The 27,762-nt window shown below is 53.6% G+C and overlaps 7 protein-coding genes across 7 annotated transcripts, besides 3 other annotated features; 3 read left to right on the top strand and 4 right to left on the bottom strand.

Annotated features, from left to right (window-relative positions):
- Positions 1–467: 467 nt before the first annotated feature.
- Positions 468–2,936, bottom strand: CYME_CMI094C (methionine--tRNA ligase, cytoplasmic; the record flags this gene model as incomplete). Its single annotated transcript, XM_005536216.1, has 1 exon — positions 468–2,936. One exon carries the CDS (start codon positions 2,934–2,936, stop codon positions 468–470), a length of 2,469 nt encoding a protein of 822 aa, XP_005536273.1.
- Positions 2,937–4,717: 1,781 nt separating this feature from the next.
- Positions 4,718–6,327: a sequence feature (repetitive element).
- A 758-nt stretch (positions 6,328–7,085) lies between these two features.
- On the top strand, positions 7,086–9,566 carry CYME_CMI092C (similar to protein-tyrosine phosphatase, CDC14 homolog; the record flags this gene model as incomplete). The annotated part of the gene is made up of 1 exon (XM_005536215.1): positions 7,086–9,566. The coding sequence occupies one exon, from the start codon at positions 7,086–7,088 to the stop codon at positions 9,564–9,566; it is 2,481 nt and encodes an 826-aa protein (XP_005536272.1).
- Positions 9,567–13,182: 3,616 nt separating this feature from the next.
- CYME_CMI091C (serine hydroxymethyltransferase) lies at positions 13,183–14,757 on the bottom strand (the record flags this gene model as incomplete). Its single annotated transcript, XM_005536214.1, has 1 exon — positions 13,183–14,757. One exon carries the CDS (start codon positions 14,755–14,757, stop codon positions 13,183–13,185), a length of 1,575 nt encoding a protein of 524 aa, XP_005536271.1.
- A 1,897-nt stretch (positions 14,758–16,654) lies between these two features.
- Positions 16,655–18,048: a sequence feature (repetitive element).
- A 301-nt stretch (positions 18,049–18,349) lies between these two features.
- CYME_CMI089C (hypothetical protein) lies at positions 18,350–18,841 on the bottom strand (the record flags this gene model as incomplete). Its single annotated transcript, XM_005536213.1, has 1 exon — positions 18,350–18,841. One exon carries the CDS (start codon positions 18,839–18,841, stop codon positions 18,350–18,352), a length of 492 nt encoding a protein of 163 aa, XP_005536270.1.
- Positions 18,842–19,827: 986 nt separating this feature from the next.
- Positions 19,828–21,804, top strand: CYME_CMI088C (ATP-binding cassette, sub-family G; the record flags this gene model as incomplete). Its single annotated transcript, XM_005536212.1, has 1 exon — positions 19,828–21,804. One exon carries the CDS (start codon positions 19,828–19,830, stop codon positions 21,802–21,804), a length of 1,977 nt encoding a protein of 658 aa, XP_005536269.1.
- Positions 21,805–23,165: 1,361 nt separating this feature from the next.
- CYME_CMI087C (hypothetical protein) lies at positions 23,166–23,585 on the top strand (the record flags this gene model as incomplete). Its single annotated transcript, XM_005536211.1, has 1 exon — positions 23,166–23,585. One exon carries the CDS (start codon positions 23,166–23,168, stop codon positions 23,583–23,585), a length of 420 nt encoding a protein of 139 aa, XP_005536268.1.
- Positions 23,586–24,863: 1,278 nt separating this feature from the next.
- On the bottom strand, positions 24,864–26,177 carry CYME_CMI086C (phosphoserine phosphatase; the record flags this gene model as incomplete). Its single annotated transcript, XM_005536210.1, has 1 exon — positions 24,864–26,177. The coding sequence occupies one exon, from the start codon at positions 26,175–26,177 to the stop codon at positions 24,864–24,866; it is 1,314 nt and encodes a 437-aa protein (XP_005536267.1).
- Positions 26,178–26,270: 93 nt separating this feature from the next.
- Positions 26,271–27,762: part of a sequence feature (repetitive element) that runs on past the window's edge.

The following is a 27,762-nucleotide window of genomic DNA, read 5'->3' as shown; positions in this document are numbered from 1 at the left end:
TTCGAAGCGCGCTCAGGGGCCTGGTAGAACGACGTGCACCACCGAAAACGTCGCCCTGCGTGGACAGGCTCCCGTGCAGTGCGTTCCGTCTGCAGTGCGCGCTTGGTAGAGGCCTCGCCAGACGCGCATGCGTCGCATCGTGCTCGTAACGGGTGAATGCCGGGCACGACTCAAGCCGCTCTTGATAGTGTCGGTCTCCGCTTTTCCATTGATTGCCATGTGAATAGCCAGTCCTGTTCAGGAGCGAGTCGAACAACAGAATTGTAGTATCCGCGATGATGGACGACTTCAACAGATGGAAGAGCGCATGCTCTAGTCCACATACTTGTGTTCAGGCTGCAGAGCCCGGGTCAACAGCTCTTGCTCGATCGCTTCGAACATTCCATCCTCGGGGCGAGATTGAATAGTGCGGTGTTTAGGTATCCTAAGGTAGGTAGCAGCTCGTCGATCATCGAATGCGAACGGCGCTACCGTACACGTGCGTTATTCCAGAATCCTACATCCAGGGATGCTTCGGCGCTAACTACGACCCATGCGGTAGACGGCTTCATCGCGGGGTCGCTAGATGTTCCAAGAGGACGTGGATCATCGGGATCTCGGACGACAGCTGCCAGCGGCTTGTTTTGCTTCCAAATCACGACACCGTCGTCGCGAACACGAAGTTCCTTCAGACGGCTCTGGAGACCCTTCCGATCCAGGGGTGACAGCGGAGCTGCGTTCATCAGTGCCGTGTGCGGATTTCCTGATTCAGACGCTGACCATGGGAGCAGTCTTGCCCCTAGCATAGCCTCATTCGCGTGGCGCACTGTTAGGAGCGCTGTGCGCGCCTTCTTCTCTGCAACGAGCACCATAGCCTCGCTTTGCACACCGCCTAGCACCGCGCGCTCCACATTACAGCATACGACAACGAAGCGGCCGAGCAAGTCGCTGGTCATCGGAAACGCATGTCCGAGATTTGCCGCTGCTTGGCGAGATCCCTCCTCGGGGCCTAGATCCAGCACCAACTGATACAATTGATCGGACTGCGCTGTCTTGTTGCACTGCATAATCCGTCCGAGACGAAGTTCCAGAGGTAGCTCGCTGTCGGAAGATGCCACACCACTCGATGCCGAGCCTTCGTTGGCAGAAACATGTCCCGCGAAATGGCGACGGAGCTCTTCTATGAAGCTGGGTTCCAGCTTCGTGAACAGGTGCTGTGGTTTGCCAAACGCAAATGATTCGGTGCCATAGTTCCATTCCTGAAGCTGCGATCGATCGAAACGCTGCGGAATTCGATTTGTCTCATCGGCATGGGGTACACCGATTTGTTGGAAAACCAGCCTCGCGAAGCCCGACCCCAGGAACGGCTCGAGGGTCACAGCCAGCAAGCGGATAACTGCACTCGCGATGACGAGAACACGAACACCGTCTGCGCGTTTCGAGTCCTGTTTGAAGAGGTCCCACGGCTTTGTTTCCTGCAAGTACTGATTCGCGAGTCTTCCGATGGACATGCTCGAGCGCAGCGCTGCCTTCAAGCCGATATTCGCCATTGCCTGATGAAAAACCTGCAACTCCGCCGTAACCTGCTCGAACAAGCGTTCATCGAGCGGCGCTGGTGACCAGGCGTCCGCGAGCGCCGGCAGCACGCCTCCCATTTGGTTCTGAACAAAAGCAACCACGCGGCTGACGACGTTGCCAATGTTCGCAAGCAATTCGTTGTTATTCTTTGCAGCCAGATCGGTCCATGTAAAGACAGAATCTGCTTGCTCTGGTCGATTTGCCACCAAATAATAACGCCACACATAAGCGGGTATACCCGTCTCGGATGCGCTGTCACCAAAGACGCCAGTACCGCGGCTTTTGCTGAACTTACCGCTCTCATAGTTCAGATATTCTGTCGTCGATAAGCGACAAAGCATGGTGAACGGACGCCGGGTAGCGAGTAGCGTTCCCGGGAAAATGATCGTATGGAATGGTGTATTGTCCTTGCCCATGAACTGAATGAGTTCAACATCGTCTGGCTGCTGCCACCAGCAGCGCCAGCTCTCGTTGTCGCCCATGTAGTCCGAAGTGATGCTCAGGTAGCCAATCGGAGCATCGAACCAGACGTAGAAAACTTTGTCTTGGAATCCATCTAGTGGAACTGGAACGCCCCAACGCAGATCCCTTGTGATACATCTTTTTTTGAGACCATCACGCAACCAACTCCGCGTCATCGTGAGGGCATTTTCGCTCCATTGCCCCCGAGCTGCAGAGCGCTCAATCCACGCCTCCAGTTCGTCACGCAGCCGCGGAAGGTCCAGGAAAAGGTGGCGGGACGTGCGGCGCACTGGGACGCTTCCGGTCAGTGCGGAACGAGGATCCAACAGTTCCGTCGGGTTCAGAAGGTTCCCGCACGCGTCACACTGGTCTCCTTGCGCCTCAGCGTAGCCGCAGTGCGGGCACGTGCCCCGCACATAGCGGTCTGCGAGGAACATACCCGCCTCCGCGTCGTAGAGCTGTTCGACGGTGTCCTCGACGACGAAGCCGTTTCTGTACACATCCCAGAATATCTCCTGACAGATGGCTGTCTGCTGAGGGATAGATGTTCGTCCAAAGTGATCAAAGCGTATGTCGAACCACTGGTAGATGTGTCGGTGCAGTTCGTGGTACTTGTCACAAAGCGCCTTTGGCGATACGCCTTCCTCTCTCGCTTTTGTTTCTGTGGCGGTGCCGTACTCATCAGTGCCACAGATGTAGAGCACATTGACTCCACACTGACGTAGGTAGCGCGCGTAGACGTCAGCGGAGAGCACAGCACCGATGAGGTTTCCCAGGTGCGGCACGTTGTTGACGTACGGTAACGCGGACGTAACGAGGACGTTTCGAGTTCCTTGAATGGGTATCTTCTTCGTCCTCGATGACGTCAATGAGGCCTGCCGGTCCAAATCATCAGCCAGGTCGCTCTCAGCAGACATGTACCGCGAAGCACAAGGTCACGTCGCCTGTGGAAGTACAAAACAAACAAACAAACTACGGCAGGCTGCAGACGCAAACGATCGTCCAGACCACGGCCTTGATCGATCGTCGCGTTGCGGCATGAGCCGGGCGACGTCCATACGAGGTTGCGTCATACTGTTTGTCGACGGTGCCGAGGCCCGGGTCCAATGAGAATGGGACACTGAACTGCTCGCTTTGCTCCGGTCTGTCGATAATTTCCGAAATCGGTTAGGCGCACAGACGCCACATTCGAAGTGCGGCGAGAAGGGATTATGGAATCATACGTCGTTTGGAGAAGCGCTGTCGTCGTATCGGAATGGGTCATTCGACGCGTTGCCGCTGGAGTGCGTTACGTCTGCGGAATCAGGATGTCTCGCGACGCCCACGAACACGGAATCGTAAAATATCAGGAATCATGATCCATTACATGCGAAGACGACTACACATATCTCCTTACGCGCACCGTCCACCAATCATGCACTCGTCAAATTTTCACTCTTTCTCGTTCAGAGCACCGTCTGGGACCAGGATTCCGTTCCGCTGGGTTGACGCGGACGCATGATCGGCTTCGAACCTTGGAAGCCTCTCTGGGGGCTCAGGCCTAACGAAAAGTGAATGGCTCACGTCATATAATCGACTCTGTTCGAAATTTGATGCTTCTTCTCTTTGTAGCCCTCGACGACATGGTAATCGACACGAGCATGACGTGTATCACGGGATATGGTCACAGGGGCTCCCAGTTCTTGTGATTCGATGGAAAAGAGTCTCGGACTCGGGCCTGAGTCATCGTCGAGATGGATTCCATTGGAGGGCGCACCGTCGCTTTTGCACAAAGGGCACGCAGCAGGATCGAAGTTCTTGGGTCACGTTTTTCTACAGTCTGAATTTTTCGCTTCCGGTACTCGTTCCATCGTGAACAGCATTGCGTTCTACAAATACGCCCTTGAAGAGGACAGCATACGCTCGCGTGTGCACTGGACAAAGTAGTCTCCGAAGGGATCGCCCGGAAGAACCCCGTCATCGTAGCGTACAACACGGGGCTCGGAATCAGAGGAGCGCGAGGCGAATCGCCTTGTCTAGCCGTCCATGGTATGTGCCGAGCGATGACTCAAGTCTTTACGCGCCATAGGTCGGTGGTCAGAGCATGAGGAAAATTGGTGGACGCGTAGGAGCATCCGATAGCATTCTAATGTCACCGCTGCGTAGGAAGCACCGAACCTGTCCAAAAAAACGAATGAAAATGTCAAGCGATGCGTGTATCGCAACTTTCGCCTGTGAATAGAAGGTGTCGATTGCACCTGGAAGCTGGGAAATAAGGACTTGCACGCTGCCATCAAGAACCTTTGATTGCGGACCGCAGAGCTGTAGGGACTCGAGAGACCGACGTTTTCAAACGCGGAGATGATGGAGAGAAAAGGAGGCAGCTGCAAAACCATCCACCAAGGGGCAATTTTGATAACGCTGGGGCAATACCCAAAATTCAGAGTGCACGAGTGCATGCTTCAAGGAGCGATTTCAACTTTATGCTTACAAAATTGTGTGACAAAGAAGCGATTGCGTTTCAGTCGGCGTACGCTGCATAACGGGTGTACTGTGGTGGCGAGCTGCAAACCGCCCGACGTAGACAATACGTCTCCCACCGACGTGCAGACGCCTCCCAGCCTTTTTTGACCGGCCTGCAACTACTGGTTTCAACTTCTCTCCGTACAATGCGACCTTGAGGAGCTGCCCCACAGAGATGGTTCGCGTCAACTCCTCGGGTCTCGTCTCCAGCACCGCACATCTCATTATTGTGATAACAGCGTGAAATTGACGATTCACAAACTCCGTACGTTTCTTGCCGTTGATTGTACTCTCTAATGCGAGTAGCCGTCGAACTTTCGCCCTCCTTTCCATTTGCACTTCCGTTAGCGCACAGTATTTTTCTATTTGCTCAGGGCTCTGCTGACACTTCTCCAACTCGATTCTCTGGAATGCACATCTCAGCTCATGGTGCACATAGGACGTTCGGAACTCATCTATCGGAAATGGAATAAACAGGTATGCGCACTCCTTGTTCGCTCGTGTCGATGGAGCGGGTGCGCTCCGTCTTCCGGGTACAAAGCGCCCTGCTCCGTACGATATTACAATCCTTTGACTCTTGACCACCTTGAGGACGCTCAACTGATTGAAGAAGTTGGTGAATGCACGCTGTTTGCCACAATACAGGTTCACATGCTGACGGGCCCTCCGGGGCTTTCCGGACCATTTCCACATCTCGCAGTCATGAGCAGCCTGAGCTTCCATGAATTCCCGGAAGGCTCGAAAGTCCGCTCCGCGGCTTGTCACTTTGCTGAACTCCTCCTCATGGACATCGAACACTGGGGTGACCTCTTTCATTAAGCTGTGAAGGACTCTGGAGTTGATGGTCACAATGTGCGACTTGATGTTCCACAATGGAACGCCGTTGAAGCGCGTTCCCATTAGGGCAGCCTTCCGTTTCTCCGACTCTTCATTTTACGACACCCAGCTCCATCTCCGCCTTACGTTCGAGTTCTCGGTCCAAAAACACGAAAAACCGCAGGATTAGGGGATAGCATCTTTCTTAATCTTATTCCATATCGGATACCATTTCTGCTGGGTTGAACAGGCCCACGACCACACGGTGCTCTTGAATAGCCGCACGGATTCCAGAAGCTTCATTCTGTCCCCTGTGTAATGTCTTCTTCTCAACGAATTCGTTCTCCTCTTCATTCTTACTATCGTTAACGATGCCATCGACTATGATCCTCAATCACTTTGCGAGAGAGGCCCGGGTATAGTGCAAAGATGGAGCGTATCACGAAGCGTTTGAGGTTCTTGGTCAAATGGTTCCTCAGGTTCGTCGGGTACTACATCGGCTCGTAGGTGTAAATATGCCGGACATCCTTGTATCGAGTATCGCTGAAGCGAAATTCGGCGCAATGTTCGTGGAGAGCATGCACTCGCTCATTGTTTTCGTCGAAGCTTCCCCTGTGCCAACCAGCAAGCGACGAATAAGTTCTCGTTGAAAAATTCATCCGGAACCTCGACTGTTTCCATGTGCGTCACGTTACGATACATCTCCTTCGCTATATGCATATGTCCAAAAGAAGCGTTACGAATACTCCTACAGTACGACTCAACACGGTTTCTAATGGCCTCCCGCAACGCCTGCTTGTACGGATCTTTGTTCTGTTTACGAAGACAGGCTTTCACTACCATCTCGTCACACCGTCGTCTTTCTTCCAGCATTTGAGGTAGAGCCTCTCCTTTTTGCTTCTTCGTCTTTTCCTGTTCTTCTTCGCTCTGCACTGTCTTTTGTTTTTTTCTGCCAGCCGGTGATACTCCGCCTCCAGGATCCTCCTCTTCCTCTTCCGAAACTTTCCATTTTTTGATTTTTTTATATCGCTCTTTGAACGCTTCTGATACAAACTGCAAATAACCACTTGAATACACGTACTTGATGGTTGAAACACGATTGGGATAAACACTCTACTTTGGTACGAATTTGACGCAAATACAACTTGTTCGTTCGAGCGTCACGCTGATGATCAGTATCGCGTTTCCCTAAAGCGGCGACATGCGCGACGTGTTCAATGCATGTCAGATCTGGAGGTGCAAATATCAAGCGCACCATATAGAAAATAGGAAGCATAGGTAATAGAACTTGGGCGTGAGTATTGCGCAGCATGATGGACGCTTTCCCGAATGTCAATGCTCACCTATCCCGCAATTTGGGCCATCCACAGTCCATGGACACGTTTTTCCATCACAGCCAAATCGCACGCACACGCGCTCGTAACGATCGCCGTATCAATTTGAACATTTCTGTACATTTGAGTCGTATGCGATGCAAGGCCCAGTAGCATCGCGCGACCGTTACGTCCACGGCAGGCGCGCATCCGCCGGAGATCGCGCATCGAGCTGCGGCTGCGAACAACGAAACAAGGCCGTCGAAGCGCACCGGGGCCTACACTCCCCGGCATCGGAGGCGGATCCATCGGGGGTCTATTTTGCAGCGTCCCTGACGAATGTGTGCTCGGACGTGGATGCAAAGACGTGTTTGTAGCCTCTGAACTTTTGTCCTGTGCTTATCAGCTTTCAGTAGCTGCACAGGCACGACGGAGATGATGGTCGGTGTTGCGCATCGCACCCGCCAGCAGAGCAGGGCGCAGTCTGTGTCGGAGCGCGTGCGAACAAGCGCGGGACCGGGCGGAGCTGAGGAACCCTCAGAGCAGCGAAGCAGCAGTTGCTTTGAGGGCGACGAACAAAGAACCCACTGTGCATATGAAGAATGGGCTTGGATGTCTCCTTGGCTGCGTTCTGCCTTGGAGCAGAGGCCAGAACTGCGATCGCATCTTCGTCTAGAGCTCTATGCTGAGGTTGTTCCTGGTCTCGTGTACCTGGTTCCGTGGTCGGTACGCGCCCGAGACCCTGAAGACCGGCCAGTATCTGAAAGCATCGATCGAGGATGCTGCGAAAGACGCACTCCGGACTGTCGGTTGTTAGCACCGCCGACGCTGTTGGGGCTCTTCGCAGAAGCGACTGCGAACGGCACGCCGCTCCGGCCGCAGGCGGACGCTGCGGACACCGCAGGTGGCGGCGCTCGCTCGAACCGAACTCGACACCTGGCTGGACTTTTGTTTTCCGTCCAGGACGACCTTGTGTACGAGGCGTTCTGTAACGACTTTGGACCATACAATCTCGCGCAGACCATGCGGTTTATTCAGCGTATTGAAAGTATCGTCCGAGAGCTGCATCTCTGGCAAGGACGCACGGACGGTGTCTTGATGCCTCGGGGTATGTGCGACGGAGCACTGCGAGGCAACGCAGTCCAAGGCGAGGGAGTGAAACACAATCTTGCATACGCTCCGAAAACTGTTGTTAGCGACGGAGATGAAGGATCTTTCGTGGAGGACAATGTCCCCGGCAGGGCGTCTCCTATCGCCATCATGCTCTGTACAGATGATCTAGAGTCTTTGACGAACGCAGCAGCCCTGGTGGGCGCCTATCGCGTTCTTCGCCTTGGAGATCTCCCCGAACAGGCCGATGCAAAACTCCAGCGTCTCAAAAGCTCTTTGGTTTTCTTTCGCGATGCATCTGCTGGTCCGGAATCCTCGTTCCCTTTGGGCGTCTTTGACTGCATCAGCGCTTGGCATCGGGCGACCAATGTGTGCCACCTCTTCGCACCAGATGCGTTCGATATCGAATCATATGAGCTTTGGGAGCAAGTACACAACGGCGACCTGAACTGGATTGTTCCGGGTAAGCTGCTGGCGTTCGCGGGTCCGACGAGCTGCCCGGAAGCAACAGACATCGGCGTGGGCTGTGCTCCCGAGTACTTTATTCGCCTCTTTCAGCAGTTTGGCGTCACTGCTGTGGTACGTCTGAACCGGCGACGCTATGACGCGCGTGTTTTTCGCCAAGCGGGATTTCGTCACTACGATCTGTACTTTGCGGACGGTGCATGTCCGGACTGGAATATCGTCCAGCGTTTTCTGGCGATTTGCGCGGATGAACCGGGTGCCGTTGCGGTTCACTGCAAGGCCGGCCTTGGACGCACTGGAACGCTTATGTGCTGTGCTTTGATGCACATGTACGGCTTTACGGCAACGGAGGCCATTGCCTGGTGTCGGCTGTGCCGCCCCGGATCTGTGATCGGAGCCCAACAGCATTACCTGGTCCAGATAGAACCCAAATTGCGAGACCTGAGGTGCGAAACTCCCTCATCAGGTCATTCACCTGCGAGCGCATCCATGTTGGATGAGCTCTCGACGCATGCGCAAACGGCAGGCCCGCACTGGTCATTGCGTTCACAGAAAGGTGCAGCAGCAGCAGCAGCAGCAGCGCTGAAAACGCCTGAGCGGACAGTCAAGTCGAGCACGCCGTTATCCCAGCCGCTCGCAGGCGGGTCTCGGAATTCTGGTGCACCAACGGCAGCGTGCCCGAGTTCGGATGTGGAGTCGTCACCGGCTGCAGGGCTGGCGACGCCGGTGATGTCACCGCCGGAAACGCCACAGAAACGCACACGCCGCAGCGCGCTGCCCGATGCTACGGACTTGTCAGAGATTCGAAAAGTCCTCGACGATGTCCGATCGGTGACGGCGTCAGCGTCGCGTCCACGAACACTTTCTGGAACGCAAGCGCTCGGATCGTCATCTGCGGATGCAGCGAGCCACTCTGGACCTGGTGTGCGCACACGCTCCTCGAGTACGTCAGCTGTTGGTTCGCTGAGCGGTACCAACACCAGGCATGAGCCTGTCGAGGATATAGAAAAAGTGGCTCGGACGGCTGCGACTCGTCGTCTCGCTGGGCTTGTTGGTGCGCTGAATCGTTCCCCGACTTGGACTGAGTGGGAAGCACAGGCTGTACCTGCCTCATTCTGTGAACGTCCTGCAACAGGGCTTCGTGATGGTATATCTCGGCATCTGTTTGGACCCGAGAGCGGCACCATGGTGCGCAGCGTGTGCCACCAAGCACGTCGCTTTCGTCGTCGCAGTACGCAAGTTATGGCTGAGGTGCCGTCGTCAGCGGAACCAGGGCCAGGACCGGTACCCGCTGCCCGCGTATCATGTCCTTGTCCCGTGGATGTGCCACAGGTCCTCTGAGCGGTGCCGAGTTTTGCAGAAACCGCTGCCAGGGCGGGCTCCTGCACAACACGCAGAAGACGAATACGAGGGTTGCGTTATTGGCGTTCAGTGCGGAACTTGTCCGATGGGCTCGCGATGACGTTCAGGCATCGGAGCGCGCCCGCTGTAACTACAAGGCTTCTTGGTCAAGCGAGGACGATGCCGCTGAAGCTCGCACCCCGCTACCTGCACTAGGACGCGTGTCAGAGTAAACTGAAACATGGAACTGGTCGCACTGTTCATGCCCTGAGATTTTTTTCCGAACCGTATGTACATGTATAGAATTGTAATTTCGAGTGCTGCACGAAGGGCTTGCGGATGCATACGTAGGCTCAGCGTTCTCAGTGGTGAAGTGCCTGCTACGACGCTTTGCCGTTGGCTTTTGTTACGTCACCGGATTCAGGATGTTTGGCGACGCCGCCGAACGAAGGTTCGTGAAATTACCGATATCATCATCGAATTCATGAGGCAAAGCCTCCGCCCATCTCTTTTCTTTATATGAGGCACGCGCATGTCACAAATCCTTCAGGGATTCGATCTCTTTATTTCAAGGCAAATCATGGGTGCAGCCCTTTGCACCGCTAGGTTTACGAGGAAAGATACTCGAGGTCGTCCGTGAACGATTCGGTCACAAGTATAAGCCGAAACTTCACGGAACTTGTCAAGTTGAATCATCTGTTCCGTTCAAAAACTAGATTTTTCCATCTTTGTTCCCATCGATAAGACGCCATTCGACAACGGCATGATACTTCTCCTCTGATACGTTGCGAGAAGCTCGCATTTCTGCTGTTTTCGTAAAAGAGCGTCTCGGACTCGGACTAGATTCATCGGAGCGATTGTTTCCAGTGGAGCGTGCAGCATCGCTTAGCTCGAACGGGGCACCGGAACATCGAAATTCGTTATCATGTTCTGTATCCTGGATTTTGCTTCTCGGTACTTGTTTCATCAAGGACAACATTGCGTTCCACAAGGACGGGCTTTCATGGAACAGCGCGCGCTCCCACGTGCAGAGGACAGCGCAGTCGCCGTAGTTTTCATACAGAAGTTGCTCATGATCGCACGGTACGGCACCGAGCGCGGAAACGGAGGACGGCATCGAACGAGATGAACGAAGCTTTCGAACACTATAGAGGTTGGCAATGCTCTGAGAAGCAAAGTCGGTGGACAGATGGGAGCACCTGAGCTCAGTGAATGAACAGCGCTGCGAAGAGCGCATCAAGGCTATCTACAAAGACGGTGAAAATGGGAATCGATATGTAGATCGTCACTTGAGCCTCGGCATGCAATGCGTCGACAACAGCAGGAAGCGACGAGAGCGGGACTCACACGCTCTCATGAACTCTCCCCAACAGCTGACATCGGAGCTGGAGGGATCGTAGAGACCGGCACACTGAAAACCGCATATAAGCGAGAGAAAAAGGAAGCATTCGCAGTGGAAGCGCGCAAAACGCTCATGTTGATGACAAGGAGAAGAGACCCTCATGTTGAGCGTAAACACTCGGGTTATCTGAACGGACCCGATCCGATTCAGTCTGACGTTGCTTTAGGAATCCATCAGAGGTTTACGGTGAAACGTTCTGCCTATATATACCAATATTCAGTACTACTGAATGATATGGCACCATTCTTGTTCACCGATTACCTGGGAAACCGTTCCCGATGTATGCATAGAACGTACCAGCCTTGCCGCATTGGTGACCCCGTATCATGCCAGGGCCTTGAGCCAGACGGGAATCTATGACCCTCTCCCAGGCACTGATTTCGTGAGCGCAAGTCTTCCGCATCGCAGCACAACGCACACGCTTGGTACGAAACGATTCCTGCGAAAGCTCGCTGGATACCGAGCCGACGGACGTCCGCCCGGGAAGCACGAGACATCCCTCGCTCGTGATGGGAGCCTTCCTGTCACGATGCATCAAGTCATGGCGCGTACTGTTGCGCGGAGAGTCATATCATCGCAAGTCTCTTGCCCCCGACTGCCTCGCCATAAACGGATGGTCAACTAACTTTCCATCATCTGGTGCATTCGTCATTGCTTCACGATGTTGCTGTTGTCGTCTAGCACGCTCAACGTGCCCTTGTGCTCGTGATGCGCTCAAATCGTCTGGATTGCATCGATGGGAGATGGAAAGATTCAGTTCCTGCTCACTTTGTGCGCGCTGGTCGACGGAGCAAAAGTGCAGGTTCAGCGCGTTGCAGCACCTCCAGAGCCAGGGGCCTCGACCAAACGACACGTCATGTTCGTCATTTCTATTTCCTACATATTGAGCAGACACTTGAATCCACGCTTGTTGTCTCTGCACTGCGGATACCGTTGGCGTCCCGTGCACGATGTCATGCACTCCAGCCGGAGATTGTCCGATTTCGCTAGTTGGACGCTAATATTCGCTCGAAATAAGGCGCAGAAAATGTCCTCATTCATCGGAAAGGAACCCAGAGCATCGAGACGGGTCCTGACCTCGTCATCCTACTCGATCCTCCTGCCAGGAAAACAAACAAAACCAAATCGGGCGTGCTGGTACAGGCACTCTAGAAGGCACTAGTCTGAGTATTACCCAGAAAGGCGTTCATGTCGAGGAGGCTCCGACGTATGCATTGCACGCCACTACTGCTCGTGCCTCTTCAGTTCAAAGGAATGCAAACCGCTGGGGGCCACACACCGCTGCCACAGACCAGTCCCTAGATTGTTAGATGACCTGCAGATGAGGGACGCTACCTCTTGGCGATCGCATTGGCATCGCAGCGCTGCAGTCGCTGCTCTGGTCATGATCGAACGGCGTGTAAAACATGCCAGGGGAAGAGGTCCAGATATCCAGCTGAATTTGCTGTCTCGTTTCCACAATCAGCGTTGCCGTACATCAGTTGGGCGAGGTTCCGGCACTGGCCTGCAAAATCGCTTCGCAAGGTCGCACGAAGCACAGAAAGCTTTTCTACAGGCTTGCGTTTGTGCATGAACGAGCGCTCGTCCTGGCGCCGTGCAAGCTCCGCGTTCGATGCTCGCGTTCGCAGACGCGAAAGCGGAGGTCCGTTGTGACGAGCACCCGGGACCTGTTTTGTGATCGTCGTCGACTTTGGGCTGGCGGATACGGTGAAACTGATCTGCTGGGCGACATTCGTACCACCGAAGAGGGAGCAGCAGGTTGCGGCAAACGCGCTGACGAGCACGAGCTGCCAGACGCGTGGATACAGATCACGAAAATAAAGGATTCGACTTTAGTATCCGTACCTGTACGTGCAGATGCCGACGGTTCGGAGGATCAACGATTCGTGAGAATTTTTACCATGCCGGCATGCTGGATTCCACCCTAACATCCACGCGTGCAGACGTGTGGATGAGCAAATCCCCCGATGAACAACTGTTTCCGATAGACGGCATCTATTGCTTGCGTACGGGTTTCGTGACCACTTTCAGCGTCATCGCGGTGCCTTTGAGAAGACGTCCACGCCTGATTCACAAAGATAAGGGCGCTGCTCTCGTCGAATGCGCCGGAAACAGTACGGGCGAGTGTAGGTGCCTCCACCGTATTCGTGCATACCCCCCGACAGAGATAGAGGGTCCGTGTCCAAGCAGGGCAATCAGCTTGAGGGTAACGAATCAGCGACCAGGCATAGGAAAGGTGCTCGCAAAGCGCTCCACGCTTTCACGGAGCGCTTGCACCTCTGGATCGTCTGGAAGCATTGCGACAAAGTCATTAAGCTTCTTACCGCTTTGTTCCTGGATCCGGAGTGCAATCCGCACACATGAATCCAGAAAGTCTGCAACCTTTTCGAAATCCGCCTCACGAAAACCGCGAGTCGTCAGCGCTGGCGTGCCGATCCGAACGCCACCTGGGTTCAGGGCGCTGGTATCACCGGGTACTGCATTTTTGTTCAGTGTAATGCTCACGTATTCACATAACTTTTCCATCTTGCTTCCCGTGATTCCGATCGGTCGGAGGTCCCACAGTACCAGATGATTCTCCGTGCCACCGGTCACCAAATCATACCCGTGTTGTACAAGACGTCGGGCCAGGGCCTGTGCATTCCGTCGAATTTGCTTGGCGTATGCTCGAAAGGCGGGCGTTTGTACCTCGCGTAACTGCACCGCCAAGGCAGCGATTTGGTGGTTGTGTGGACCACCCTGTAAAGCCGGAAATACCGCTTCCTGAATGCGCTGCTCGAGGTCGGCACCACGCGGTGCTATTTCTGCCAGCGCTGACCGGCGATAAAAAATCATTCCAGCTCGGGGGCCTCGCAGCGACTTGTGCGTCGTCGTCGTCACAACGTCTGCATAGGGGAACGGTGATTGTGCTTCGCCGGTCGCTACAAGTCCGCTGATGTGTGCCATATCGACCAAGAGGTACGCGCCGCTCTGGTCAGCTATCTGCCGGAAACGTGCGTAATCCCACTCGCGTGCATACGCACTGCCCCCAGCGATCAACAGCTTTGGTCGGAAGAGTGCGGCTTGTTTCTCCAGCGCATCATAGTCGATGTAACCAGTGGTTTCATTCACTCGGTACGGCAGCGACTCGAAGTAGATCGAGGTCGCCGAAACGCGCTTCTTCGCCGTGTAAAAACCATGGGTTAGATGTCCGCCGGAAGGAAGATCGAGGCCCATGATACGATCGTGCGGATTCAGCAGCGCCGTATAGACTGCAAAGTTGGCCGGTGACCCTGAGTACGGCTGTACGTTGACGCCCCAGTCGGTTGGCGACAGGGAGAACGCGGCGAGTGCGCGTTCCTGACATAGCCGCTCAACTTCATCGATATACATGTTTCCACCATAATATCTGCGACCAGGATAACCTTCTGAATACTTATTGGTGAAGGCAGATCCGAGTGCTTCCATCACTGCGGCGGAGGTGAAGTTCTCCGATGCGATAAGTTCGAGTCCTCTCCGTTGCCGTTCTTTCTCCTTCTCGAGAATCTGGTACACTTCCGGGTCGTAGACGCGCAAGGGTTCCAGGCCCGCTGTTCCGTCCCGCGCGTGCCCGTCTGCAGAGGTTGTTGGTGTTTTGGGCGACGACGGTGAGGTCGCGGTGCAAGTAAGCCGGTTCACAGCAGAGCGTGAAGCGCGCCATTGAACGCGCCATCTCCATATGAACCTTGTTTTAGCCGATCGCTCTTCTGATCTTGTGATGATATGAGTAGAAGCGAAACAAAATGCCGTGACACGGCACGCTCCCGACATGGCCTCTGTGTTTACGCGAATACCCGCGTTCGGAAGCGCAGGTGCTCGACGGAGCGCCCGCGGTGGATACTGTTCATAGCGTACGATTTGACCCAAAATGTATCGCTTTGGAAGGATGCAGCGCGCGTCCACTTGCCGCGCTTCAGGAGGGTTTCCACCTGGAGCAGCGCATTCGCCCCCCAAGGAAAACTGGACAACTAGGTTGAGGCGTTCTTGGTGGCGCTTGACCGCTCGCTTCATCGCTCAGTACAAGTAGTTGACGGGTGCAGAGCGCTCCCCATGACGCATTCTTCGTTTTCGTGCCCATTACTGTACGCTCTGATCACCGGCCTCTTCCGCGCGATCGCCTTGGCGAGGACTCTGTCCGAGGTACACGCAAGCGCACGCTGTCCCATTCGATACGGGGTTTGTGGAACGCGATGTTGTCTACATTGAAAAGGCACTGGAAGGGAAAAAACAGGCTAGAGGTCAAGTCGTAATATCTCTGTTCATCTACGCCCCCATCATGCGAAACGGTTGCGCATTATCCGCAGGAAGCGAGCGCTGCGATGGCTGAGGTCCGAGCGCAGGACCCCTTTGCATTCACACTGTGCAGGCGGATGGCTCTGGAAGCGTATCCCATTACAGGCATCGTGCTGCTGTCGAATGCGGCCTCCTTGATGGCCACAAATAGAGGAGCATTTGTCCATTTTCGAAGAGAATCGATTATTTGAATTGATGAGTTCAGAGAGCTTTCCGTGCGAGCTCATGAACATGCTCACAGTGGAGCAAGTCGAATTTTTCTGCTCATCAATCTAGTGACGTGCATTGCTGCGTCAACGGGTCGCCTTGAAACATTTATGGTTGAAGCATACTTATCGTGAGAAAAAGGGAAGCTTGGAGACTTGGGCGTATGCGGTGGATCATCGTATCGGGTATTTTAAGAAGTCTCGCTCGGGGGGTCTCGCAAATGAGCTCGCGTCCCGGAACTGAAAGAGTTCCCGTGGTAACGCGTTGAGGAGGCCATTCCAAAAACGCTGCCGAGGATCCGCATATTCGTTAGAATGCGTAAGTCACAATAGCCCCTTTTCGAATGCCGCGGCTTTCCATCGGAATAAAGTTTTAAAATTCGAAAAGCAGGAAGAGGGCGAGCAATATACTGTTCAAGTTTAATCGAACTCGGGTCATCGATACCAGTAACTCGGTGCAGCACTTTCGCATGGAATGGAGACGCGCCGCCAGCGACTTCGGGGAAAGCGTCCACCATGTTGCACTCTACTTTCACGTTCCATTAGCCATTCTTCTTCTCGGATATAATTGTCCTTTCGCACGCCCTATCGCGTGTCGAATGCATGCCGTGAGCACCCGCCGTAGCCCCCATTGCGCCGCTGCGGTCATGGCACGTAGACAGAACAGTCTAGGCTTACCACTGGATACGCTGCGACCAGGGCGGCGTGCAGACGCTGCCTAAGCACCCCTGGTCCCGGAATAAACCGCTCTGGGGACGAGTTGCTCAGGTCTCGCGGCTGCTCCAGCCACTTTAGATGAACACCGAGCACCAGCTTAGCAGACTCTTACAGTTCTAGGGATCTTACGCGTAAAAGGTAAAGTTTCTAAAATACGGAAAGCTTTCTCTCCTTTCAAAGTTTATCGTCGAAAGGGAAAACAAAATCTACATGCTCGTGAATCGAGAGTCTCTGTTCTTTTTTCTGTGTGGCGCACTCGATACGCGCACCTGGGCGATCAGGCCGTCACGAGATACGGCGCGAATGTAGCCGTTGAAGGGAAACGCGAGCTTGACAATACGTTTTCTTGTTAGGGGGACATGAGACTCCAGATTAGGCGCGTTCACTGTGGCTGGGGGCCTTGTCGAACGGATGACAACGGCATCGCATGGCGAGATAGAGTGTGTAGATCCAACGAACAAGTTGGATTTGCGATGTAGTCGTAGCAAAGCATAGTTTTCAGTTCATTCGTGTTTCAAACCTCAAACAAGTGTATTCAAGTGTTTTTCCCATTATATGACATAAGCGTTCAAAGAGCGTTCCTTTTCAAAAAAATAAAGTAGGAAACCTATGGGGAATTAAGTGGAGGATCCTGGTGGCCTAGGTGTCGCTGGCTGCCAGAAAAAACAAAAAACAGTACCGAGTCCAGAAGAAAAGGAAGAGAAGAAGGACCGAAAGGAGGGAGGTCCTACGTCGATGGCTGCAAGAAAGACCACACTACAACGAACTGGTTATGAAAGCCTGTCTTCTTGGACAGATCAAGGTTCCGTGCAAGAAAAAGTTACGAGAGTCCATTCGAAACCGTTTTGAGCCGAACTCCATGACTATAATACAGGTGTCGTCAGGACTAGTGCATTTGGCGGGGAGATGTATCCCGAAATGACGCACATGGAAACGGTCCAGCTTCCGAACGAGTTTTCGACGAGACCTTTATTCGTCACCTGATGCTTGGTACAGCGGAAGCGCGGAGGGAAAATGAACGCGTGCACGTCCTCCACGAAAAACATCTCTTTTACAGCTTCGATGGTACTCGGTATACAGGTGACGCGGATATTTACGAATACGGGGCCATCAAGTACCTGACGAACCTGAAGAACCATGTGACGATGAACCTCGAACGTTTCATGATACGCGCCGTGTTTGCGCTGTACCCGGGAATCTCACGCAAGGGGATATGGGCGATTATCAAATTTTTTTCCACTCACAAAACGTTTACTTAGGCCAGCGTTCTCCGATTCTGCGCATTTTTCTTTTCTTACTTTTTTTTGTGTGTGTTTTTTCAGTGCGCGGTGAAGTATCCATCGATCTACACCTACCTCCATGGTACATTACCTATACTTCATCTCGGATATTCTGGTCGTTTCATACGTCCTATCGTGTGTGCCTAGTGCCTGCCGAAAGCGACAGCAATAGCGCCTATAGCGCCGGTGCGGTCGCTGCACGGAGACAGAACGGCGTTGCCGTACCACAACGGGCGTCGACTTGAGGCGTGGTATCGATGGTGTCCCTGTTGTCTCGTATTTTGGGATCACCAGTTTCATCCACTCGGCAGCGATACCGTCAATGCCAGGTGTTTTGCGGTTGCATGAGCTTAACAGGGCCCGAACAGATTCAGGCCAGAAGATTGGGTCGTTCCATTCCGGTACCGGTTCGAGGCGCGGTAGTTCTGCGGCATACTGGTGCCAATAGATTGGGTCTTGGCAGTGCCCAGTTGCGTCTTCATGCAGCTCTGTCCCGTGGTCTATCCAGGCCTCATTCACTGAGGCACGCTCCGTCCTCAGCGCTTCCTCATAAACGATTGGTGTGAGCCCCAGACACTTTTTTGGTGGGTCCAGTCTCGATCGAATGGAGCGCTAGGTCTCATCTTCGTTGGTGCTCTCCAGCATAGATTTCGTCAGGGAGGCGATTTTGCGGTTTCGATGCTCTCGTTTGTCTTCTCTGGGAAGTTTGTTCTTTCTTTTGATAGCTTCTTCATGTTGCGCCGGTAGCGCCGGTAGCGCTGCCATCGCTTCCTTGTCTCCGGCGTTGGCATGTATGGCGGTGCGGTTGACGATTTTGTTGAGTCGGTGGCATTCATCAATCTGGGTTTTGATACGTCGTTTCAGGTACTAAGGTTTGCAGCTGTTGCGTTCTGGTGCCAGCCGTCCCAGTTCTGTGGCAATCTTCTGATTCCCATCTACAAACTCGCGTGCCAGTTGGTCTACAGATTTGCATGCACGGCTTTTCGGATCTTCAGCGCTGTGAGTAGGTGACTGGGTTTGGCGACGGCTTTCTTGAGTTCCCGCAGGGGTGCTTTTTCGGGGGATCACTCGTGATGGGCTCGTTTGGGCGTTCTTTTTTCTATTCTTCTGTTTTTCCTTGTTGGTCTTCTTCCTCGCGCTCTTTCCGGAGCTGCTTTCTCTGGTTATTTTGCATCTAGGTGGATCATGAGGCCTTTGTGTCTCCTTCTCCGTATCCCGTTGGGTCTCTTTTCCTATTGTAGAGTCCTCGACTTGTATCAGTTCTTCATTACTGTACTGGTAATTCGATATCTCGTAGTTCAATACCGAGGCGATCCCGCTAATATTCCATGATGCGAAACCTATCGAGTCGTAGCGCATAACCGAATAGCAGTAACGCCGCGGTACTCCAGAGATACATTGTCGATTTAGACGCAGCTTCCACGGGGTGTGTGAGAGCACATGCCACCATTGCCTCCTGCATTCCAGTCGTTCACTGCGTGTCTGCCGCAGCACGAAGTTAGCATCAAAAGTACATTAGTCAAGGTCGATTCGAATGCGACCTTTATCTTGCCGGACGCGTGAAGCTACCCTTAACCATTGGGAACAGTCTGCAAACCGCCTTTCAGCGGCTTCGTATCCGCTCCCCAAACACATAGGCGGGCAAGTCGCTTATTCCACTTTCGACAGTGAGCATACTGCCAGCTGTCTTCCAAAGTATCCGCCGAGATTGTTTCCAAAGTTGAGGTAGGTACTCAAGGTAGAAGGTGAAACTGAGCCCGAATTCAAGGATGGATCCAGTATTTGCGCCCGAACCTGCAGCGTTGTTTCGGGAGGGGCGGATGACTGCTCAGAATGCTCGTCAATATTTTCTGGTGCTACTGCTTCCGCGCCTTCGTTCGTTGCGGTCAAGGTCCGTGTCGTCGGCTTCCTTCCCCGTCGCTTAGACACCCCGCGTTAACCCACTTTCAGAGCTTCTCCGGAAAAAGCTAGACCTCTTAGGCAGGCGTGGTGTGTGGGTGTTTAAGATAGTTGTTCTTTAATAAATAGTTTGTGACTAGTTTGTTTTGTTCGGTGCCTCACGAGACGCGCCGGAGGAGGCGGATCGATGGAGGCGGATCGATGGAGGCGGATCGACGGCGGCGGATCGACGGCGGCGGATCGCGCGCGACGCTTGACTCCACCGCGCGCACCCCGGAGTCTCACAGTACCTCCGCGCGCGCCCCGGTGTCTCACACTATCACATAGCACCCCCGGTTCTCAAATCTGATTTTTTTACTGTGTTTTGATTCCGTGTCCAATACTGTGCACAACACATACGTTCCTTCTACGAAAGTTAAATCGTCGTGGATACTATTAATCTTCGTATGACACTCTTAGATCAAAACAAAGGCATCGAAAGGGGGCGGGAAATCTCGGAGCGAGATGATATCGAAGCGCGTCTCGCTTCCCTGTCCAGCCACGGTACAGGGACTTCGCAGTACATCACCAGACTTCCCGTATTTCTCGGTCAACATGGAGACAAGCTTCCTGAAGACGAACGTGCTATACTCTGGTGGCGGGACGTTTACTTCGAGGTCCCTCTCAAGATTGGCAAGAAGGTGTCCAAAACGGATATAGAGTCGGCTTCGCCAACCAAAAAGGTACTGCTTAACAACGTTGGCGGTGTGGTGCGCCCCGGCGAAGTGCTTTTCGTCATGGGACCGAGTGGAAGCGGAAAAACTACCCTTTTATCTGCATTGTCTGACAGAATAGAGCACCAGGTTGGCCTCCAGACTCCGGTTTATGTCAACGACATACCCCGTGAGCAAACCAACTGGCGTCAGATTCACGCCTTTGTCGAGCAGGAAGATGCACTGTATGGTTCACTGACAGTTCGCGAATCGCTTCGTTACGCAGCAACCTTGCAGCTGGGTCCAAGTGTGTCCAAGTCTGAACTCGAAGACCGCGTTGACCAGATGCTGCGTACACTCGGTTTAGAGGATGCGCAGAATACGTTGGTGGGCTCGCCTTTTTTCCGAGGTATCTCTGGTGGCCAAAAGCGGCGCCTGTCAATCGGTGTAGAGATTCTTCGCCTGCCCAGCATCCTTTTTCTCGATGAACCGACCTCTGGCCTCGATTCAGCCGCCGCCTTTCATCTCATGGTCTCGATTCGGAACCTCGCTGCCATGGGCGTAACCATTGTTGCCACGATCCACCAGCCGGCTGCCCGAGTTCTGGCACTGAGCGATAAGCTCATGCTCCTTTCTCGAGGGCGCACTGTATACTTTGGGCCAACCAGCCATGCTGTGAAGTATTTCGAGAAAATTGGGTATCCACTTCCAAACCTTGAGAATCCAGCCGACTTTTTCTTGGACTGTATCAATTCAGACTTTGCGAGCGAGGAGCAAGTGGAAAAGATTAGCAACGCGTGGACACAGTCGGAAGAGAAGAAGGTTCTCGATGCGGAACTTGAGAAACTGCGCGCAACGACGCAGACTGAGCAGCAGAGCCAGAGTATTGAGGTGAAGCCAGTGCCTCGCTGGCATCAGGTGCAAGTGCTTACCCGCCGGAACGCCCTCAACTACCGACGTAACCCCGCTGCCGTCCTGCTGCGTATGGCGATGTATGTGGCTCTGTCTATATTCGTTGGCCTCGTGTACCTGCGGCTGGGCAAAAGCCAGCTTCGAGATATCGTGAGCGTCTTGTTTTTCGTTGCGGCTTTTCTGACTTTCATGTCTGTCAGCACCGTCGTGATGTTCATCGAAGAGCGCCTTGTGTTCTTGCGCGAGCGCGGAAACGGCCTCTATAGCGTGGATTCTTGGATGATCGCAAACACCCTCGTCTCCATTCCTGCGGTTTTCCTCATCTCGCTCGTGAACTCGTCCATCGTATACTGGATGGTGGGACTCACGCCAACAGCCGGCCGTTTCTTCTTCTTCATCTGGAATTTATTCCTAGCGCTTGCGGTTGCAGAGGCGCTCATGATGCTCATCAGCATCCTCGTGCCGATCGCGATCCTGGCAATCGCGCTGGGAGCTGCTGTCTACGGTGCCTATATGTTGACCTGTGGGTTTTTCGCGACTTTCAATAAGATCGGCTGGTGGGTCCGCTGGATTGGTTACATCTCATTACACACCTACGGGTTTGGAAGTTTCATGGCAAATAATTTCGGCTCTCAAACGGGCTTCTCAGAGAACGTTGTCGGGGATACGATTCAGTTGAATGGCGCACAGGTACTTGAATTCTATGACGTCAAGTTCAAGAATATCTGGATGAACTCGGGCATACTCATCGCAATGATCGCATTCTACCGTCTGTGCAGCTACGTCGTGCTCCAATTCTTCGTCTCTGGGCGCAAGTGAGTCGTGGGAAAAAGCACTTGAGCGCTGGCGCTGTTTGACGGAACCGTCTGAGTGAACTGGCCATGCCCTTGCGTTTTCTGTGTTTTTTTGCTTCAGTTTCCACGACTAGCCATAGCCGAGCGGGAAAAAGCGTGTTTTCGGCGACTAGTGTGTGGCTTGGTAACGGTTCAGCGAAGTGAGAGTCTGCCGTGGATTTTGTTGGCTGGCTTCCTCTTCTAGCGGGAAAGAGTTCTAAAGCGATATTTCGAAACGAAGGCGCTTTACCTGCACGTGCAAAGTGATTTGGGATCACGCGATGGTTCGTGAACCGTCCCGTGAGACCTGCATTGTGTCTGCAAGTTGCTGGCACTGAACTGACCAGAACGCTCTCAAAGCACGCAAATTGTCTCCATGCACCGCCTCATGAGCTATTGTGCCCGCATGCCTCAACTGCTGTGGACGCATCCAGTGGAAGCGGCGATGCGCACCAGCGCACGCATTGCACCGACGCCACTTATACGAGTCGTGGAACGTGGAAGCTTCTGGAGCAGTATGGTGCAAGCTTCTCTTTTTTACCGAAAAGAATGGCGTCCACAGAAGATGCTAGTTAGATTGATCCATGTTATACTGTAAAAATGGGAAAATCGTCCCATGTGCATCGAATACGGGAGGATCTGCTGAGGTGCTGTGCGCGCATGCTTCGTCGCTGCCTGCCGAGCATCGCTTATAAACATGATTCTGGCTACATGTGTCGATCCCGCACTCTATGAATGAGACGTATCCCTGAATATGGAACGTGCATCGCGCTATGTATGGACGCAGTTCTCTCAGATTGATGTGTCATGCGTCAGAGAGCTTCCTTTTGAGTGAACTTCTGAAACGCACTCCAACGATACCCGCTTTCTTTGCATCGCCAAGGGCGCCCCGCCATATGGACCATCCGACAGCTGTAGATCCGAATCCAGAAAAGTTGCCGCAGACGCCCTGCCCACGTTGCTTCAACCGAAATCGTCACATTCGCCCTCTGAAATGCTGCACCGACGATGACAATACCACATGCATACCTGTGTGTGTATTCGAGTCGTGCATCGCACATGCTAGGACCAGCGCGGAACACAAACCGATCCAGGATGCATTCCCCACATTTTGATACCCATAGCACACCCGATAATCACCGGTAGATTTTCAGCGAGCGTGCACCATGAATAACGACGGCAATATGAGGACGCAGCGGCGTACTATGTTTTCCCGCTCGACATCGCCGCCAAGCGAGGCGCGCTGTGCACCGTCGGCGCAGCTGAACCGCCGAAAGCAGCGCGCAGCGTAGAGCAGTGAGCGACCTTGGACGTTTTGCGGACGCAACGCACTCAGACTCTGTGGTTATGAGCGGCAGCAAAAACGACTTTTACGATCTGGACTTGCAGCGAAACTTTCCTCGAGACCGTTTTCGGTCGAATCCGTACGAAACCGTGGATTCGATCAGTCGCGAGCGCCACCCCGTGCAAGTGCTGGAGGAACGCGACCGCACCCGTTACCGCGAGGAACGCGTGCGTTGGCTCGCTCAAGTATACGGAACACACTTGCCGCTGAGGCTGCTGTTCGAGGAGCACATCATGCGAGAAGTCTATCGTCCAGTGACCATGCGCTCCTCGTGCCTGGGCTGGGAGGTACTAAGCGGTGCAATCGAAACACTCCAGCCTGGCGAGTTTCACGCACGCGCTGGTCGGCTGGAAAGCTTGGATGAGCGCGTGTTGGATGTACACCTCGCCATGGAGAAGCGAATGGGCCTTGAACACGACTGACAATAGGAGCAAGCCGTCGGGTGATGTGAATTGTACGCGCGGCCTGCTCTAAGAGGTGGCGTTGCCGAACGTCTGCGTAAAGTAGGCGAACGTACTAGCTTCTTGAAAGCAGGTCACTTATGAACCCGAAGCGTGACGTCTTTGGAATTTCTGGCGTTGGTACATGTCCGAAAAGTGCGGGCGCCAACTGCAGCTCGTTCCGCAGAACAGGATGGCAGTGTAGATCAGTATTCGTGCGTTTCCTGCCAAGATACGACACACCGTCAGCGCTCCGTAACACGCTCTTGGACAATGGACACTATATCGTGCATGCCACCAGTTCGCCGGTTTCCCACGTCTGTGCTGTGGTGGTGGTGGTCGTGGTATTGACGACGTCTGCTGCAGCGTTGTCGCCTCGTTATTGTGGTCGTTCTGGCGAGGCGTTAGCGTGCACAAACGGCTCCCTAGTCATCTGCAAAGCATGCTGATTTTAGTAACTGCACATGCCAGTGCGGGGCAGGAAGCACAAAACGCGCCCATCGCAACACTGTGCAATGCTAGATAAATAGCGTGGTATCGCGACAATCACCTTGCACTGCTGTTCCAATTTCTAGTGCGCTTGTGATGCGCCTCGATCGCGAGACAGGTGCCTGCTGCAAAAGAAGCTACAACATGCACATGCCCGCATTCCGTGATCCCAGGAGCATTCCCGTAGTGCCAGCTTCTTCAGATAGCGCGCTGTTCCGCAGAGGCTCTTGCCGGACCGAGTCACGTGCTCGTGGCTCTCCCGCGAGCTGCCCAAGCGCTTGCGCGTTGCGTTGCCGCCCTGCTGCTGTACATGGAACACTTGGCGGACACCTGGCGATAAATGCATCCACGTGTCGCTAGGTGTATTCGGAACCAGGCATGCACCTCGTCCCCAAATCTGGTCGACGATACTCATCAGTACAATGAGGGCCCAGCAGCATCGCATCCGCTTCAGTAGCGCCCCGAGGATACGCGCAGACGTAGCGTGAGCCGCATGTCGGCAACTTCGTTGCCTCTGGGCATGCGCTTCGGCATCGTACCATATGCCGTAGCGGCGTTGCGCGCGTCCGGGTATTGCTCAACAGCGCACACACATATACAACCTTGGCGGGTGCAGGCCGGTGCCCTCGCATTCAGCGAACAGTTCGTGGTGCGGGAGCGAAGCGTAGATCGTCTTCGCGTGCAGCACGTGCCGCAAATGCAATCGCTGATCCCCGGAACGAATCACGTTTGGAGGATGTGCGGCGTCTCTTCCAATACGTACCGATGCCTCTACGATGCATCGTTGTGCTCTCGTAACTGAATCTGCTCAGATTCTGGAATACCGAGAAAATAGAGGACAGAGTCGAGGCTTTGGCGATTGAGACGAAAAGCTGCCCGCTCCTGGACAGCAGGCTTTGCATTGAAGGCGATGCCGAGACCCGCCATCGATAACATTGGCAAATCGTTGGCTCCATCACCAATGCAGATTGTCTGCTCGAGGTCGATCTGCTCCTGTTGGGCGATGGCCATCAAGAGGTCTGCCTTGCGTTGGCCGTCGACAATGGGGCCCACCGTTCGGCCCGTAAAACACCCGTCCGGACCAACTTCCAGCTGGTTCGCGTACGCATAATCAAGTCCGAGCGTCTGTCGCACGTGCTGGGCAATCGGAGCGAAGCCCCCGGAAATGACTGCCAGTTTGTACCCGAGTCGTTTCAAGGAATGTGCCAGGAAATGCGCACCAGGCGTGTACACCAGATGATCGATCACCTTTTGAAAGACGGTGGCGGGCGTTCCCTTCAAGCATTCCACGCGCTTGTACAGACTTGTTCTAAAGTCGAGTTCCCCGCACATGGCTCGGTGCGTGATTTCCTGCACCGCCTCGAATTTGCCTGCATAGCGAGCGAGCTCATCAATCACTTCCTGTTGGATCAGCGTGCTATCCATATCCATGACCACGAGGCGTTTGCTTTTGCGGATGAGACTCTCTTTTTGCACGGCGACATCGGTCGCGTACTTGCGCCCAAGCACAAACATCTCCGAGCGAAACTGTTGAATGTCGCTGGACGACGAGGACGCCGGGGATGAAACCACCAGTTCAATGCAGCCGAGGCGATGCTGGCTCAACTTGTTCACCGACTCGAGAACAAAGTTCCGTTCTTGCAATTTCTGCCCAAGATCAGCGAGAAACGCCGGAGTAATCGAGTCCGCCGCGATAGCGGTAATGACGTACTGCTCTGACGCGTGCTGCAGCATGCAAGCCTCAGCGGAAGATATTTCTGTTGACGGCTGTAGCGAGAAATCGACGGACACTCCGATACGCTTGCTGACTAATAGAAGCTCACGAAAGATAGACTGTTGTGGAAACGCGTTCTTCACTAGAAGCTCAAACATCAAGGTTAGACGTCGACGCACGCATACTTGACGCACGGAGAGGATCTCACAGGAGCATCGCGCCACCACAGCTGTAATAGCTGCGGTGATACCCGGTCGATCCCGGCTTGTTACCGTTACGCGGACGCGATCTATTTCCGAGTGATCCGAAACAACCGCTTGAGAGGCGGGCGTTTCAGTCTTCGCCGCTTCTAGCGTACCGCGTTCAAGCATGACGCCAGTGCTGCTGGTGTTTCCTCAGTTCATTACAGGCGGCGCGCGTATCCAAGAAGCGTCGGGCACCTAAGTCTGCGTTGACGCGTGCTAATGGACAAGCCACCACCGCCGTTCTAAGTCGAACGACAGCAGTGTACAGTAGTGGCGAGAAACCCGCCCTTGACAAGAAGTCTCCAACTGACGTACAGACGCCTCCCCGTCTCTATGGACCAGCCACTCACTACTGCTTCCAACTTTTTCTCATATAGTTCGACTTGGATAGGTTGTCCAACAAAGTTCCCTCTTGTCGAATCTGGAGATCTTTTCTCCAGCACCGCACATCTCCTTAGATTGATAACGGCGTTAAAGTCACGGTTCACGAATTCCATGCGTTTCTTGCCGTCATCGGTTGTACTTACTAATACAAATAATCTTCGAACTTTCGTCCTCCTTTCCATTTGCTCTTCCGTCAGCGGTCCGTACTTTTTCATATCCTCAGGGTTCGTCTGGCACTTTTCCATCTCGGCCCTCTGGAGTGTGCACCTCAGTTCATGGTGTGTATACGATGTTTGAAACTCGTCTATAGGTATCGAGGCAAAACGCCGTGCGCACTCCTTATACGTTCTTGTCGTTGGAGCTGGCGTAGTCCCTTTTTGGGTCTTCCATCGCCCTGCTCCGTATGCTACTACGAGCCTCTGACTTTCATCCTCCTTCAGGGCGCTCAACTGATTGAAAAAATTCGCAAACGCCCGCTGCTTCACACCGTACAGATTCATTCGCAGACGAGCCCAACTGGGCTTTGTATACTCCTTCCACAGCGCATCCCAATGGGCAACACGAACTTCCATGAATCTCCGAAAAGCTTCATAATCCGCTCCGCGGCTCGTCACCTCGCTCAAAGCTTCCAGGCGCTCTTTCATTCCTGAATTCCAAGTCTCGATTTTCTTCCTCGCATTCATTATACCGGATTCTCGGTAATATCTTGCCCTCGAGAATCTCAAAAGACGCATGTCTTTCTGACGTAAATTACCTTCAGTACCATCTTCCGCACGCTTGGGTACAGCGATGGTTATGATATTCGTATTCCCAGGGTCCGCGCCAACGACAAAGTCGTTATCCTGCACATTCTGCATCGCAGGATCCGCCTTCTTGTTTTCTTAATGCTTCGTCGCGTCAACGACAAGGTCGTTATCTTGCACCTCCTGCATCACAGGATCCGCCGTCTTCTCATCTTCATCCTTCGTAATGTCAACAACAAGGTCGTTATTCTCTACCTCCTGAGTCGCAGGATCCTCTTCTTTGTTTTCTTCATGCTTCGTCGCGTCAACGACAAGGTCGTTATCTTGCACCTCCTGCATCACAGGATCCGCCGTCTTCTCATCTTCATCCTTCGTAATGTCAACAACAAGGTCGTTATTCTCTACCTCCTGAGTCGCAGGATCCTCTTCTTTGTTTTCTTCATGCTTCGCCGCGCCAATGATAAAGCCGTTATCCTGCACCTCCTGCGTCGCAGGATCCGCCGTCTTCTCATCTTCATCCTTCGTAATGTCAACAACAAGGTCGTTATTCTCTACCTCCTGAGTCGCAGGATCCTCTTCTTTGT

The sequence above is a fragment of the Cyanidioschyzon merolae genome, chromosome 9 (assembly GCF_000091205.1).
Source record: "Cyanidioschyzon merolae strain 10D DNA, chromosome 9, complete genome".
Taxonomy (NCBI): Eukaryota; Rhodophyta; class Bangiophyceae; order Cyanidiales; family Cyanidiaceae; genus Cyanidioschyzon; species Cyanidioschyzon merolae.
This window is presented reverse-complemented; position numbering and strand designations above follow the sequence as displayed.